This window comes from Chanos chanos, chromosome 11 (assembly GCF_902362185.1).
Source record: "Chanos chanos chromosome 11, fChaCha1.1, whole genome shotgun sequence".
Lineage (NCBI taxonomy): Eukaryota > Metazoa > Chordata > Actinopteri > Gonorynchiformes > Chanidae > Chanos > Chanos chanos.
Window position 1 is genome coordinate 22,627,262 of NC_044505.1, and position 16,330 is coordinate 22,643,591.

The window sequence follows — 16,330 nt, forward strand, 5'->3', positions numbered from 1 at the left end:
ACTCCAGCACACCCCACTGAGGATAAGCTGCTTAGATAATGAGCGAGTGAGGGAGAGAGTATACCGCATGTGAGGTGACCTGTTGCACAGTTAATTTATTTCTTCCTTAATTAAATCCTTGTAAAACTTTTTTTTTAATATGTTATTTTATTGTCAGGTCTTGTTGGCTTGCTTACTGACAAAAAACAAAAAAACAAAACAAAAGTGAGAAAAAGACTCCTTTCTGATGAGCCATCCCTGACTGATCCTACTGCTGCCACTGTGCCCCCTCATGGACTTTGATGGTCTTTGAACCCAGAACTGGCCTGTGTGACACCCTGTTTCACTGAACACAAACACAAAGAAAGGGATTCATGTCACTGGAAGTCAAACATCAACCTGTTTGCCTGCATTTGAAATGACTCTTAATATTGATTGAATATAATGACAGGATCTTACACTTTTTTTTTACTTTGTTATTTTTAGTCGTGAAGGGAAACATTAAAATGTATTAAAATAGACTTTAGTTCTTCTTCTGTGACTTAACACACATACCCACCTCTCTGAGCTCCATCATATCCTCCAGCAGGTAGAGTACATGTGACGATGGCATGCCTTCTTCTACAGCTTTTTCAATGGACATTACATATAAGTCCATCTGAGGCTATTTGTGGACAGAAGACAGATATCAGAGAGAGAGAGAGAGAGAGAAACTGGTCAGTGTTGATTTACACTGAACTGAATGAGATGTCAAATATACCTAATTTGAGTCTCTCACGCATCAGTCACAGCGATAACCTAAAAGTGATTTACCCGCATTTTGCCATCGTTAGGCTCCTGGCCGACCGTGGTCAGGAGCGTGGAGAGGCACTGCAGGCTCAGTTCACTGAACCTCTCCACAAGCCTCTCCACACATTCCAAAATAGTCAGCTTGGCAACCATCTTCACTCTGAAGAGCTCACCAAGGAATCTCACATTCCCAATGGAGCTGCGACAAGCTTTCTCTTTAGCTTCTGCCAGCCCCTGTTTTGTCTGCTCCCCTGTAGCCTGCATGAGAGAGAGAGAGAGAGAGAGAGAAGAGCAATATGTCAGAAAGCTTCACAAAATATTCCAAAAGTTCAAATACCTCAGCCTGCAAGTACAGCATGCAGAATAGGTGATCGAGCAAAAAGACATGGAATTCAGTGCTGATGGGACGTTTCCTGACACATCTAGGCATTTTTAATGAGGACTAAGGTGTATGTTTTCTCACTGTGTGTGATGGCTACCAATGCTGATGACTCTAACTGCTTGTGTACCTTATCAGATAAGAAGGTGTGCATCTCAACCTTCTCAAACTCTGCCTTACAGCGCCGTAGCAGGAGTCTACGGAAGGTCACAGTGCTGTAGGGCCTATCTGACATGGGCACTTCCATCTGCAGTACGAAAAAGACAAAAAAATGAGATGGGGAATATGCAGGACAGAGTCCAAGCACAGTCTACAGGAATGTTTCCTCTCTACAAATCATAAGGAACAACGCCAATAAGACAAAATGGACCACTGCTATAACTCAAAAATGTCAATGGGGCAAGGAGACGTATTTAAGCCCCAATTTAGTAAAAACTACAAATGTACTTCTTATACAGGAACACTTTACTTTAGCCAAGCAGCGGCACATGCTGGCATAGAGCGCAGTGAACCCAGGTTCTTCCACAGCCCTGCTGAAGACCATGTCCACCACACTCTGGAGCCTCTCCTCGCTGTTGATGGGGAGGTGGGCCATTTGCTCCACCAGCTTGTCCAATTTCTCCGGCATCACTTTGTTTAGGATGCCGCGGACCTTGCGGAGGACTTCCTGAACGGCCATAAAGAAACAAACAAAATTCAGATTGGAACTTTGCCTGTTCAAATGTAAGTTTGACACACTCTTACAGACACAGCTGTTAGCCACTGGTCACTGTGTGTTAGCGACCTCACCTGTGTCTCCTGGATCTCGGGATCCATATTGCCAGGCTGCCTCTTCCTGGCTGGCTTCCAGGCATTCTCTGCCTCTTTCAGCCGTATCTTTTCAACCGAAGATTTCTCGGTGATGATACTGAGCGTTTGTTTGTACTGCATAGTAAATTCGCTAGACTGAGAGAGCGAGAGAGGAGAAAAACATGACACTCAAGCTGCTGTCCAATCACAACGACCAAGTCAACAGGTGATGGAAAGGCCTGAGCTGACACTGATCTCATTATCTTTAAAAGTTACCAGACTACAACAAGCTGAACCAATGCTATCAACTTCTCTACAACAAAAAAATATCCTTGTCTAAATATAAAGTTGTTACAAGATGTACAGGGTCTACTGACACTTTGGCATTTATTAGCAATATGCGCCTGTGTGACAGGCAAAGACAAAGAGAAAGAGAGCAGGTCTGTCTTTTTGTCCATTTCTGAAGTTTTATATCTCACCTCAGCTAACTGTCTCCCTAATTTCTCCTTAGGTAGCTCAGCCAAGTTGTGACTCTCCTCAGGTCCCTTGGATTTGACCTGGGAGTCCCCTGCACCACTCAGCAACTTTTCTGAAGCCTCATTCAACTCAGAAGAGTCACTGGCTGCAGTCTGTAGGAGTTTAGCAGATGGAGCTGGTGGGGCACAGTTTTTCTTGCTGGGAGAAGTGGTTTCCACAGCAGTTGGAGTGGGTTCAGGTTCCAGGGCCTGAACAGAGCAGTGGGTGTCCTCCTCTCTGGGCAAAATCCAATTATGCTGGACACACAAAAACAGAGGTATTCAAGCACAAGGTAAGAGAGCTGACATAAGCATCTCAATCCATATTCTTAAACCTAAATGTAATCCTTAATCCAGAACAAATACACTTTCTATACATACTGTAGAACACATGCTACAATTGCAACTAACACCCCCATACACGCACTCACCAGTCTGAGTTCCATCACGTGACGTAGCATGATGCGTGTCTCCAATGGCACCTTCACGTCATTCGGAATTTTTGAAATGACGTGGAAACAGTAGTCCATCTGGGGCTGTCCATTGAGGTTCAACAGAGGTCACACAAGGTCATGGTTGGTTCTCCATTTTCATATCATCTCATATATTAAAAATGACTTAACCAGGCAATGCCATTATTACCAAATCCATTTAGACAAAGATACCATAAGGAATAATGTTTCTGCAATCAGCACATTACACCAAGCGATTTACATCTCATGGTTAGAATGACTTTGACTTTAAGAGATCTAGGGCAGATAATGTGTCAGAAATGAACTCAAAGGAAAAATTCTTAAAGGTGCTTACCACAACTTCTGCACCATCTTTTCTGGATAATGAACGAAGAGACATACCAAATACCTAATATTTACCATCCCCCTCACGCCTCTGTACTAGTCATAACTCAAAGGTCACTTACCTTCAGTTTTGGGGTGTCTAGGTCTTTGCCAACAGCCGTTAACAAAGTGGAGAGACACACTGCACTCTCTTTACTAAGGCTCCGCAGCAGCTTCACCACGCATCCAAGCACCACGCTCTCAGAAATCATGTTCATCTTAAACAGTTCGCTGATGAACCTGATGTTTCCGGTGGAGCGGCAGAGAGCTCTCTCTTTAGCTTTCGCAAGGTCCTTCTCAAGCTGCTCCTGCTCGTGCGCCTGAGTCAGGATGAGGGAGAGAAAGAGGAGCAGGGTGTCACAAACACTTACCATCATTCCAAATGGCTCAACACCATCCACAAAGTCTCAAAAAGTCATATCACTGAAGTCCCCCATTAAGTCATGGACTTTTAACAAGGACTGAGCTCTACGTCTTAGCGTTCTTAAGGACGGGTACCGTTGTTGCCAAGTCCAGCTGCCTCTTCTTCTTCATCACGACCGGGTCGTGGACCTCGTCCCTTTCGAACTCCGCCTTGCATCGTCTCAGGAGGAGTCCGTGGAAAGTCACCGACCTCCCGGGCTGGTAGGCCACAGGTACTTCAAGCTGCAATACAAAGACAGAATGAGAGACAGGAATATGCAGGACGGAGAACAAGTGTATGGTGGAGACAAATATGTTTGCTTTTTGCTTCAGAGAGTCTTGTTCCAGACGTGCTGGCGAAGGCACGGATCTGAACGACTCGGCCTGAATGCCGTTGGGTTCATGGTCCCACCTGGGCGACAGCCAGTTATGCTGAACACAGAGATACACAGAGAGGTGAATGCTTAGGAAAAACACATCAATTACACATACATGTACACTCCTGAACCCATACGTAACCACAAAACTGCTAAAAACTTTCAACTCTGAAACTCTTCATACACATTCAAAACAAATGGCAGAAGAAGCTTATGTCACTTTGAGTCAGTTTTGTCACATGAATCAGAATGATTCAATATTTGTATCCAATTTTCAAACAAAGCAGTTATATGCCATTGTAGACTCCTATAGAGGTTGTAGTACGCCTGTTTGTGTGATTGTGTATACATATTTATACATGCAGGACTTGGAGCAAGTTCACATTACAGTCTATCTCCTATTACAAAACATACCTTAGCCAGGGAGTGACACATTTTTGCAAATACATTACATATGGCTGTCTCCTCCATGGCCTTCTCATGGATGACAGCCACCAGCATTTGCAGCTTCTCCTCAGTGTTCACCGAAAGGGCCATCAGACGAACCATTAACTCATCAAATTTGTTGGCCGTCACGTTGTCCAGGATGATGTTCACCTTATGGAGAAGCTTCTGAAAAGTACCAAAAAAATCAACTTATAACCTCATCTTCTCAGCTACAAGTCTTACACACTGTTGTTTGCCGCTGGTCACTGCACATGGGCGACCTCACCTGTGTTTTTTGGTGCACTCCATAGCCTGTGACACATTCCTTCAGGACTGTCTTTTTCCCTTCCATTTTTTCAGTCACACATTCACCGGGAACGTCCGTGGGCACCTGCTGTGTGCCAAAGTTGGTGAACTGAGAGAATGAGAGGAGAGAAGAACACTCAGGCTCTTGTCCAGCTGTGCAGTAAACTGTGATAAGCTGGGTCAATTCAACTGTATTTGAATGACTATATTTACTTGTGCAGTTTTAACAAACAGATTATATATGAACATAAACATGTTAAACCTGGTTTGGGGTGTGTGTGTGCATGTGAGAGTGTGTATGCATGTGAGTGAGTTTGCATATCTCCATGGTGTCATAACTTACTTCAGGTCCCTGGCCGCCTGCTGTTGGTTTGAAAAGATCGGCGAAAGTGCGCATGTCTTTCAGCCCCTTTGAACTGATTCTGGCTGCAGTAACGGCCACTGGGGAGGCTAACACCTACGCGAGATTAATAGTAAACTTCAGCCTTTTGTACTGATTCTTAGCAAGTCGAAAATACTTTTGCTTCTGCTTTGTAAGTCACCAAGAACTGTCGACCTCACCTGTGTTTTCTTCATGTCCTCATCATGGGAAACGTTGCTAATAATTCCTGAGCTCATTATAAATTGCGATTTTGGCATCTAGGATAGGACAATATAAATAGATAGATAGATAGATAGATAGATAGATAGATAGATAGATAGATAGATAGATAGATAGATTTATTTCACAGCGTGTTGAGTAAAAACCGTCAAACACACCTTACCTATTTCTCAGTAAATGAATGGCACCGTGTGCGTCGATTGAAGTCGCTCTGCTTCTATGAAACGTTTTGCTTCGATCTTGAAAGCTATGCACTATTCATCGCCTACAGCTTTATTACGAACTCTAGAATAGAATGTTAACGTCACGTCACAATCACCTTTAATTCCATATAGTTTTAGTATGTTTTTTAGCGGAAGAATAACCACTTGATGAATAAACAAACAAATAAGAACGATTTCTTTATTGATTTTTTATCAAAATCAATTCATTTCCCTGCTTTTTTAATCGCTTGGCTACAGTCTTCCATAAATTCAAGTTGCATTGCACATTAATAACAAATACATAACAACTTCTTTAACACTTTTGTTTTTAAGCTGTCAGGTAAACATGCACGCGCACACCATCACAGCGTCTTCCACACGAACATTTTTAAAACACATGTAGAACAGTGAGACATTATGTAATCCGTTCTTTCTTTAGGTTCAGCAGACGAGTTTGGAGTCGACAGCCCATATAAATATTCCGTACAATTCTTTGTTGTTTATTACCAGCAAGTTCATAGGCGCCCAGTAGGTGGCAGTGGCGCGCTAGGTATTGCTCCATGTTGCTACTCACGGGGTATCGAGCAAATTCATTACAATGATGAGATTCTCCGTGTTAGCTCTATGCTAAGCGCTTGTGCAGCCATTCACCAAGTTTATAGAATATGTCTGTGTGTATTTTCAGGTGAGCTGGTGATGTCTGAGTGAACTAATTTACCGTGATGGTGTGGTAGTCCTTGTTTATGTTTACCGTGTTAAACGTTAAATGTTTTCTAGACGGTACCACATTGATTAGTACAGTAATTCTCGGGCTGGCGGCTAGCGCAAATGTGAAATGAATGAAAATGGCTCGTGTGAGTGTACATTTCATTGTGGTGAATGAGAACGTGAGTGAATATGTGTCTTTTTCTTTCACCTGTTGGATAATAACTGTGCAAAAGACCTGTTATTTAGCTTGATGAATGCTGTCTGTTTAAAGCTAATTAGAAACAAAACATGTATTGAATGTTAACAGAAGTAGCGAATTCTTTACTATGCTGAGATTCTCCGTGTTAGCTCTATGCTAAGCACTTGTGCAGCCATTCACCAAGTTTATAAAATATATCTGTGTGTATTTTCAGACATTTATTAAATCATTAAATATGTGGCACCAACACAACCATTGGCCTAGTGTTTGAGTCCGCTACACACACACACACACACACGCACACTCACATACGCAAAAATAGAAAATGCCTACAACCTCAATAGTTTGCTTTCAGTAATTACGATAAAGACAGGTGGGGGGTTTTTTTTGGTAGGAGTCGATGAAACCCAAAATAAAAATGTACAAAGGGAATGTGTGACATTCACCAGCATTAAGCTACATTCGACATGGACTGCTTTGATCAAGCTAATAAGAAAACTTCCGATTCCATTAAAATAACCTTCCTACTCAAGTTTCAAGTTTAAGTTTATTTAGAGCCCAATATCACTGTTTACAGTCTCAAAGGGCTTTACATGCCCACAGGATTACAACAGAACAGAGCAGGGTGGCACCCCCTGACTTGATCCTCATTGCGGGCAAGAAAAAACCCAGACGTTAGGGAAAAATAGGAGAAATCTTGAGAAGGACCACAAAGAGAGGAGACCCCTTCTAGGCCAGCCAGGCATGCAGTAGGTGCCAGCCCAGAGGGCAATTTACAAAACAACACAGTGATAATAAATGAAAACACAGCTAGTAGGTAGTATGAGGAATGACAAGACAGCATGGGGCTGGGTTGGGGTGGACAGCACAGGAGGACACGAAGCCGCAGCAGCCATCGGGATGATGGTGAAGAGGGATGACATGGAGGGTGGGGGGGGGGGGGGGGCACACCTAAGAGAAAGTAGCCACATTCAAACCAGACACTCATGCTCAAACAGATGAGCCACAGCCATGCAGGAGACGAGGGAGGGAAGGAGAGCATTATTGGAGTAGCGGCACTTAACAGATGAAATAAGAAAAATAATTTTATAGATAATTTTGTATTGAAAGTTGCAAGAGTAGTAGCTGAGGAGGGCGCGGGAGGAGCAGGGCCAGGGACAGCAGGGCACAAAGTCATTCAGCCGGCCAGGGGAAGGTGCCACATCCAGGAAGGAGGCGCAGACATCGACCACTCACACAAAGAGAAGAGAGCAGGTTAATGACAGAAACTGACCAGGTTAAGATAAGAGCAGAGGAGAGGGAGGAGAGAGAGAAGATGAGAGGTATCTAAGCCGGCAGCTACTAGGCTAAACTATGCCAGGAGAGACTACAGCAGAGACTGAGCTTTACCGGAAGACTAGTCTGAGATTATGCTATCATACGACACGGAGAATAAATGAGTCTTAAGTTTGGTTTTAAAGGTAGCAAGAGAGTTTGCCTCTTTGATTTCTATAGGTAGGCTGTTCCAGAGAAAGGGTGCGTGGTAGGCAAAGGCGCGATGGCCAGCAGACTTCTTTTTAACTTTTGGAACAACTAATAATTTAGCAGCCTGAGAGCGGAGGGTGCGGGGGGGGGGGGGGGGGGGGGGGTCGTAGAGTGTAATTAAATCAGAAAAATAGGCCGGTGCAAGCGCATGGAGAATTTTAAATGTTAATAGGAGGACTTTAAAATCAGCCCTCATGTGAATTGGGAGCCAGTGAAGGGAAGCCAGGACGGGAGTGATGTGATTGAACTTCCTAGTTCGGGTCAGGATTCTGGCAGCAGCACAAATGCATGGACAATGGTTTCTGCATCAGCTAAACATAGTAGGGGCCTAATTTTGGCGATATTGCGGAGATGATAAAAGGCCGTTTTGGTAGTATTCTTGATATGAGTGACAAGCGAGAGACTAGAGTCAAAGATCACACCAAGGTTTTTAGCTGTAGAATTTTGCGAGAGAATGCAGTTGTCAAATTTTAATTTAAGATTATTAGCTCAGCTAATTAAACAGAACAAAATGTCCGATTTTCGTTCCTGCCTGTCTACTTCTTTTGAAATGTCCGATATTGTGTTCACATTAACACTAGAAGCGCCGAGCGCCGGTCATTTGAACGCTGTGACGTCTTATTAGAAGCGCCGTGCTGGTTTGACCTACTAGACAGGACGCAAAAGCAGTTGTAATTAAAGAAAAGTTTAATGTCGTCCAGACGGGTAGATACAATAAACAGGTACTAAGTAAAACATAAACACGGAACACGATTAGGAAGCTACAGATATACAAAGGACACGCTAAGTAATCACTACGGAGGTGAAGACTTTGCAAAGACAGACTGGAGGCAAGGGATATAAATACAAGGAGGAGACGGGTGAAAACAGGTGAGAGAGCTAATGTACAGATGAGCCGGTTATTAGTAGACAGGTGTTACACCTAAGTCTGTGACCATCGAATTCTGTTACCCTAGTGAGCGCTGCTGCTACTGGGCAGCTTCAAATCGCTCGCACAGACAAGTTCGTTACGCCAACAGCGTAAGCTCATAGACTGTAAACAAACAAAAGTGAATGCAGTGCGGAGTTATTTGTCTACAAATGCTGGTTTATCACATCATGAAGTACGGAAGCCATGAGATGCTGTGGATGTATATTTAATTTCTCGTGATAAGGTGTTATTTTTCTTTGTTTCCTCTGACATCTCGAGATGTCGACTGGATGTCATTATCACGAAATGACGAAACTATAAACAATTCACCGTTTTCCCGAGAAATCGAATAAATTATGTCATTATCACAGGAAAACAAATTTCGTGATAATGACTTAAATAACTCGAGATCTCGAGTAAACACAAAAGAATAACGCGTTATCACGAGAAAACGGAGTCAAAATTTAAATGAGAAGTGATGGCATCTTAAGGCTTCCATAATAAAGGCTTAGCTGCTTGTCAGATTAAATGCTGTTGATTTTATGCTGTTGATCGTCAACCCCAGCTGAGCCCCCTGCTGTTTTGGCACGAGGGGTCACATATTCTGACAACTGTCTTTAGAATATGTGATCCCACTAAAATAAGGGAGGAAATGTCTGACACACCACCCAAATCATTTCAGGTGACTCATCTGCCCTCTCCCATATATGACCAAAAACATGTCATCACTCATCACTCTGGTCAACAGCCTGACCTTGGCACCAGGGGTCACATATTCTGACCGCTGTTGTCAGAATATGTGACCCCACTGTAACTTGGGAGAAAATGTCTGACACACCACCCAAACCATTTCAGGTGACTTCTTTTACCTCCCCATGTATGACAAAAAACCTGTCATCACTCTGGTCAACAGCCTGACCTTTGCATGAGGGGTCACATATTCTGACCCCACTGTAACCCCACACCAACCACCCAATTACAGATGACTTCTTTTACCTTGTAGAACGTACGCTCTTCAAGTCAGATCACGTCATGTCCTGACGACACTTGACCTTTGAAGAGCGTACATTCGCTAGTGACTATCACATATCGGCTACAGTATCTCGTTAGGCATAATATCCTAATTATATCTGCGCATAATGGATCAGAAAATGCTTGCGGAACTGAAGAAGTATCTTCTTGAGGAGGAATATGCCAAAAATGCCGATAAACATCGGCTTTACATCCTGAAAAGGAAAGCCTCGAACTTCTGCTTGATTAGTAATGTAATTAACACAACAGAAAAGAGTAACAAGCTGATTAAGGGAATACCCTGCACACGAAAAAAAAAAAAGTACATACATACGTATATATATATATATATATATACACACACACACAAATATATTGCACAGAAAGTGCCCAAAGAACACTAAGGTAATTTAGTAACGTAATTCTAAGGTAATTTTCATAGTGTTGAATAGGGTAAATTCAGCTATATTGGGACAGTTTTTGTAATTCTGTCCCAATTTACCTGATGTCCCATAGCTCGGCTTACAGTACTAGGCTACCCATAGCATAACAGCTTAATTGTAAGCTGCTTATGTTTTAAAATATGTTCTTATGATTATAATCAGTTCTATATAATGTTTTACAGATGACAACCTGTTCTACATTAGAAATAAGGGGTCCCATAAAGAGAGAATATGCAAAGTTGTGTGCAGTGCAGCGGAGGCTGACGCGCTGTTTAAGGAGTTTCATTACAGCGACATAGGAGCACACTTTGGACAGCTGAAAACAAGAGATGGCATTTCTTAGCGGTACTACTGACCTTGCATGTCAGCAGATACAGAGAAATGGGTACACTCATCTGCTGTATTCATATTTGGGGCCATCCATAAATCACGCTACTGAAAAGGGGGGTGGGGGGGTGCCTGATCACGCTGAGGGGGTGGGGGTTCATTAACCAAGTCGCTCGACTCTTTAGGACAGGTTACACATTAAATTCTAGCATTTAGTGCAGTGTTTAAACGCTTCTGGTCTTTTCTTAATTTTTTAGAACTCTTGCAAAGCTGGTGGAGGACAAGCCCAGTACCTGGTATTTGTCCTGAAAGTAAGTTTATGTTTTTGTCTGTAATACTATGTCTACTTTTACCATACCTGTAAAGTATTTTAAAAAAATGTTACATTTTTTGTTTCTCTTACATCAACAGTTTGGTGGTTTATATGTTACAGCTGCACTATGCACTGACCAATGAGTTTTTTAAACTTATGTCATATTAGTATGCAGAGAAAATACTGGCAGAGGAACCTCTGACCTTCTCAAATGAAATCATATAATAATCATATAATACATTTCTTAAACGATTAATGTTATGTTCATGTAAGAACTACTCTTAGTCACTGATACTGAAGGAACTATTTTGTGTTCCGTGATACTATTGATGTGCAGTGTTGAGGCTGCACATTGATATGTTAACTGATATATAGAAAGTAGTCCTTGTTAATGACTGATTGAAGGAGACAGATACAGTAAAGTCAAGGTCAACTTTATTTCTGTGTCCTGCATGAATGTTGTGTATGTGTGAAAACACAACAGTTAATACATTGGTACAATTTATTGATAAGTCTTACTGTCTTCAATGATGACCTGAGTGAGCTGTGCCACTATTGTGGAGAGAAAGTGACTGTGGAGGAGCAAGGAAAGACAGTGAGGAAGAAACAGAGAAAACCACTGTCAACTACTTGGGTAAAAAAGCTCTTTTTAAAATAAGGCACTCCATCACTGTATGTATGTACATATACATACATACATATATACACACTCACACACACGTATATGTATATATTTATATATCATAGCTATATGTTGTGCTGTATCTCAGATATTCACCCTGAAGATATTGCTTTTTTGCTATGACCTTTGTTGTTACAGATCCAATGTGACATGTGTGACCGGTGGTTCCACATGCAGTGTGTTGGAAGGCCTGACCCCATGAAGTCGTACAGCTGTGCGGTGTGCCGATCTTGATCTCCCCCTCCCCTCCCTTTCTGATGTTTAATATTAAAGTTATTGGTTAAGTTATAGTAATATTAAGTTATTGTTAAATTGTTAAGTTAAAGTGTGAAGTTAAGTTAATGCTAAGTTAAAATGTTAAAGTTGTACAGATTTTTGCGTTATCACAAAACTTTTGTAGCAAAACATTAAAACACCTCATTGTAAATGAATGCATTGTTTTTACTAATATCATAACATGTCTGTTGCACTATGCAGTGGTACTAAATGGTGCATTTATATTATATTTGTGGAAAAATTGTTTTAGTCATACATGAGAAGGGCAGAGTCACCTGAAATGGTTTGGGTGGTGTGTCAGACATTTTCTCCTAAGTTACAGTGGGGTCACATATTCCTACGACAGCTATCAGAATATGTGACCCCTGGTGCCAAGGTCAGGCCGTTGACCAGAGTGATGACAGGTTTTTAGTCATACATGGGGAGGTAAAAGAATTCACCTGAAATGGTTTGGGTGGTGTGTCAGTCATTTTCTCCTAAATTACAGTGGGGTCACATATTCCGATGGCCTGAAGTTGTCAGCGTGAGGTCAGATTAGTAAGTTGTTGGTTCCGTAAGAAATGCAACAATAGGCTACTCTGCTAGTTCAAGTTGAAGTTTATTTAAAGCCCAATGTCACAGTTTACAGTCTCAACGGGCTTTACATGCGCACAGGATTAAAACAACCAGAGCAGGGTGGCACTCCCTGACTCGATCCTCATAGCGAGCACGAAAAAACTCCTCAAAAAACCCAGATGCCAGGGAAAAATCTTGAGAAGGACCACAGAGAGAGGAGACCCCTTCTAGGCCAGCCAGGTGTGCAATAGGTGCCAACCCAGTGGGCAAATTACAAACAATACAGCAATAATGAAAATGAGAACACAACAAATAGACAATATAAAGAATGACAAAACAGCAGGGGGCTCAGCTGGGGTTGACGATCAACAGCATTTAATCTGACAAGCAGCTAAGCCTTTATTCTGGAAGCCCTAAGATGCCATCACTTCACATTTAAATTTTGACTCCATTTTCTCGTGGTAACGCGTTATTCTTCTGTGTTTACTCGAGATCTCGAGTATTTAAGTCATTATCACGAAATAACGAAACTTTGTTTTCCCGTCATACTGACATAATTAATGCGATATCTCGGGAAAACGGTGAATTGTTTATTTAGTTTCGTCATTTCGTGATAATGACATCAGTAAGTCCACATCTCGAGATGTCGGAGGAAACGAAGAAAAATAACACGTTATCACGAGAAAACGGGATTAAATATAAATCCACAGCATCTCATGGCTTCCGTACTTCATGATGTGATACACCAGCATTTGTAAACAAAAAACTTCGCACCGCATTCACCTTAATTTGTTTACAGTCTGAGCTTACGCTGTTTGCGTAACGAAATTGTCTGTGCGAGCGATTTGAAGCTGCCCAGTAGCAACAGCGCCCTCTAGGGTCAAAGATTTCGATGGTCACAGAATTCGGTGTACCACCGGCCGGGTAAAAGAATGCATCCATTTATTCTTATTTCTGACAGTTAAAAACCATACGACCAACGAAAAATGCGGGACATTATCTCAATATGAGGGATGCGGGACAAAGGGTAAAGGAGTTTTTTTAAAAGTTTACAGGGTACAGGAGTTTTTGTTGTTCCTCGCTTGTTTGTTTGGAATGTTTCTCCTCAGTACGTGGACGCGCCTCGTTTTCAAAACACCCGATCAGAATCTAAGGTTTAGTCCTGTCCAGTCAGTTTTCTGTGCGTGCACGGCGTAGACTGACAGTAACCAATAGCATTGTATGCAACTGCAGCGCGAAATTTGCTTTGGGGAAGGAGTTACCTGTATGTAGGAGACGCAAGTCACAAAAGGATTACAGAAGTTGTATTCCGTATTCTGTTGATAGTGTGCATTTTGAAGATGGCTTGAAAAAGACACACAATGGACCAATCGGGAAGGGTTTAAGAGGACGGGCAAGACATTGCTCCACCAATCCAAAGTAAGATTTTTGACCAATTGCAGGATACCTGGTGGCCCAAGGTGTGAAGTGCAAATGTTCCCTTGCAAGCACCCCCAAGGGATTATTCTATGGGCTCTCAGCAGACCCCCAGACCTGGTATATATTCAGTAGTGTATTCAAAAAATCCTAGCTGTAATGTCGCACGAAGGCAAGCAATCAAAACCCGGTAACTTCGCTTGGGTTAAAACGCAGTTTTACAGTTACAGCCTACAGTTAGCCTTAGTTCACAGGGGAAAAAAGTTTGTTCTGCTAAAGTACTTGGAAGATAAGTACTGGGGGTTTGGACGACGGAGCCTATTACCGAGGCCAGGTTTTGCTACTGGTAAGCTGCTCATTGCATTAACTGTATAACATATCTTACTTTAGCTTACTTTAGGTTACTCGACGCTGCCTGATTGTCTAAAAAAGTAAGATGAGGGAAAATTCGGAATTTTAGAGAAATGTATTCGGAATTGCAAGAAATATAGTCGTATTTCCAAAAAATAAGGTCGGGATTCTGAGAAATAATGTCGGAATTGCGAAAAATAGGGTCGCAGTAAAGCAAATTTTTCTTGTAATGTGGCGGGAACGGGCTTCCGTAGTTCTACGGTTGAGACTTTGCGTCTGTTTGTTAAATTCAGATCAGACGACGAGTCCGATGACAATTGTTAACTTGAGGTAAAAAGCTAAATATTCTACGTTAGTTCTTCTAAGTGAAGACTTTTGAAATACAGATCCTTTAAAGTAATTCTGTTAGAAAAGCTGCTCACCAAAAGTTCTGTGACAGTCAAGGCTAGGAGGCAGGTAAGATAAATGAGATAACTATCGTAGGGTTGAACTAAATTTCTTATTGAATTCATTTCCCGTAACTGAGTTTGCTGAGCGACACGCCGTAACTGTCACATCTACGGCAAGTATTTCTGTTCTCCAACAGTACTTACAATTGCAAAGTTAAGAAGGCAGTTGAGTCATCAGCCTTTTTCGCACCAACCCAAACGTGAGGTTAGTGAGAGATGGCTGTCACTTCATTTTTTTTCATTTCATATTTTTTTTTAAAATCTATCAAATTCGTTTGACCGAAATTTCGGTTTATTGGTTCGTGTGGAAAGGACAGGTACAACTGAACTTTTAGCAGCAGCGTTAAGGACAGTTTGTATGATGAGTACTACTGGCGGTGCATTTGTATCTCATTGATCAGCCAGTAAATAGTTAGCAAGTGTGCTGATAAATTAATTTATACATGATGTAGCATTTAGCCTGGCATTTAATGTCTTGGTTCAAACTAATCTTGTCTTAGAGGAGTACTTTGTCTTAACCTCATTTTCCTCTACCTCTGTTCTGTTGTATCATGTATCTGTCTTATTCTGATAGGAAATATGTGTAAATAAAGAGCAGTTTTGCATGAGAGTGTGTATACTCTTGATTAATTTGATGATTATCTTAATGAGGGTGTATGCATTTACTCACACGGTTCTTTGTGATTCTGCTAATTATAATAATCGGGATGCATGTAATTAGTCAGGAGACAAGTGACAAGATGGCCACTGATGAAACGGAGATGTCATCCACATCTGTGGGGCAGTCGTGTGGAGTTCTTCCTGAATCACATGACACAGGTAGGAAACACTCACCTGTTTCACTGAATGTCCTCCTACTGTATTCTGGTCCTCTCAGTGCTTGTGTAGGTTGGTAGGTTGGCGTGTGTGTGTACAGTTTGTGTGTTTGTGTTGTAGAGCTGCTGAAGACAGGCGTGATGAAAGAGGAGATCTCACAGTCAAACGGTTACACCCGAGGAAGAGACTCGTCCAACAGACCTAGCATCAAATACACTGAGGAGGAGAAACCCATAGACAAAGACTGTCTGTGTAGGGCAAGATCTCTGGGACTGATCCTGTAGTCTCTCTCTCTCTCTCTCTCTCTCTCTCTCTCTCTCTGTCTCTCTTTCTCTCTCTCTCTTTCTCTTTCTGCATGTAAAGGGTGCAGTGGTTAAAAGCAGAAGTCAAACACTCCCCAGTTTCTACAACATCATAATGTTTTTGACTGATGCATGTTTGGTAGATATTTGGTTTTTAAGCACTCTCAGGAAAATTGAAAATGTTTTTCATCATCAGCTGCTGAAAATGAAAAGTAAAAACGGGCACGATAGAGTTAAATGTCAGTGTGAATGCTGAACTGTGTCTCTATACTGATGGTCCCATACCCAGATAGTATTGGGTCTTATCAGACTGTGAGGACTGCCCTTTTAGGAAGACTGAAATCTAATGTGGTTATTTAGAGTGTATTTTAGTCTGACTGAAGTCTATTATTATCTAGAGTGTCTTTTAGTCTGACTGAAGTCTATTGTTGTTATTTAGAGGGTCT

The 16,330-nt window shown here is 41.9% G+C and overlaps 1 protein-coding gene across 1 annotated transcript in view; it reads left to right on the forward strand.

Moving 5' to 3' along the window:
- The window catches only part of LOC115823849 (uncharacterized), a 664,236-nt gene that overhangs the window by 133,524 nt on the left and 514,382 nt on the right, over positions 1 to 16,330 (forward strand). The window contains 1 exon segment of the mRNA XM_030787872.1: positions 14,572 to 14,578. Coding sequence (XP_030643732.1) covers positions 14,572 to 14,578 — 7 coding nt within the window.